At 40.7% G+C, this 1,035-nt stretch overlaps 1 protein-coding gene across 1 annotated transcript in view; it reads right to left on the reverse strand.

The window, feature by feature from the left end:
* Positions 1-830, reverse strand: part of LOC101845525 (acetylcholine receptor subunit beta-like 1-like) — a 41,027-nt gene extending 40,197 nt beyond the window's left edge. The window contains 1 exon segment of the mRNA NM_001280804.1: positions 589-830. Within this exon segment, the coding sequence (NP_001267733.1) occupies positions 589-694 (106 nt within the window). The 5' untranslated portion in view covers positions 695-830.
* Between the last annotated feature and the right edge of the window lie 205 nt (positions 831-1,035).

Below are 1,035 nucleotides of genomic sequence, written 5' to 3' on the forward strand. Positions count from 1 at the left end.
ACACACACACACAACCCCACACCTCCATACGCCCCCAAACTCCCGGCTCACGACCTTTTCCCTTTCACCATTCCAATCTCTGCACTATTACTCTGTAGGTCAACGGATATTTACCGCCGAAGCAAAGTGTCACTCCCGCACAAACAATTAATTTTATTGTAGATTTAAGTCCATGTCATTTAGCCAAAGTCCGATTGTAATAATAATAACAATAATGATAATAATGATAACAATAATGATAACAGTAAGCCACTCCCCGCTCTCCCGGCTATACGCTTCAGATTCCTACCGTAAAAACCAAATTGAATAAAACAACAATACAATGTACATCGAAAATGTGAGTTAAAATGTACAAAGCCTGAGTAGCAAAATTTTACAGGAAAGAAAGGAAAATGTTCCTATAATCTTACTTGTTTTGTTGTTGTTGTTGTTGTTGTTGTTGTTTAATTTTTTTTTCAACATTTAGAATGTGAAAACACACACACACACACACACACACACACACACACACACACACACACACACAAAACCCGACTTTAAATCCACTGACACATTCAACGGTTATAGATCTAATGTGTGTGTACCTACCTCTCTCATCCATGAACCCGTGTACACAGTAAATAACACATGTTATCAACAGCAGCACACATAGCTCCGCCCGTGTCACACACATATCCGACTTTCCCGGCGGCATACTGAGAAATAAAACACATATAGGTCTTGGTCTAAATAATAATATTATCCTTTTCTTGAGGCCGGTTCAAATGAAACCAATAAAACCTCAAAGGAAATAACGCGATAAAGGTCAAAACCCTCAGTGATGTCTGCTGAAGTATATTCCAATCCCAAGGGAGAAAGGCGCAGGGAAAATCTTTCTCGTACTGGGTTGTCCGAGTACGGGTGAAGAACTGGGCATACCTAGAGTGTAGAGATCTGGATAACCGGGTGCCTTTTCATAAAGCGGATCACAGGTCGATCCGATGGACAAACCCACCTCTCTCTCTCTCTTTTTCTCTTGCTCTCTCTCATTCTCTC

The sequence above is a fragment of the Aplysia californica genome, unplaced genomic scaffold (genome assembly GCF_000002075.1).
Source record: "Aplysia californica isolate F4 #8 unplaced genomic scaffold, AplCal3.0 scaffold00032, whole genome shotgun sequence".
Lineage (NCBI taxonomy): Eukaryota > Metazoa > Mollusca > Gastropoda > Aplysiida > Aplysiidae > Aplysia > Aplysia californica.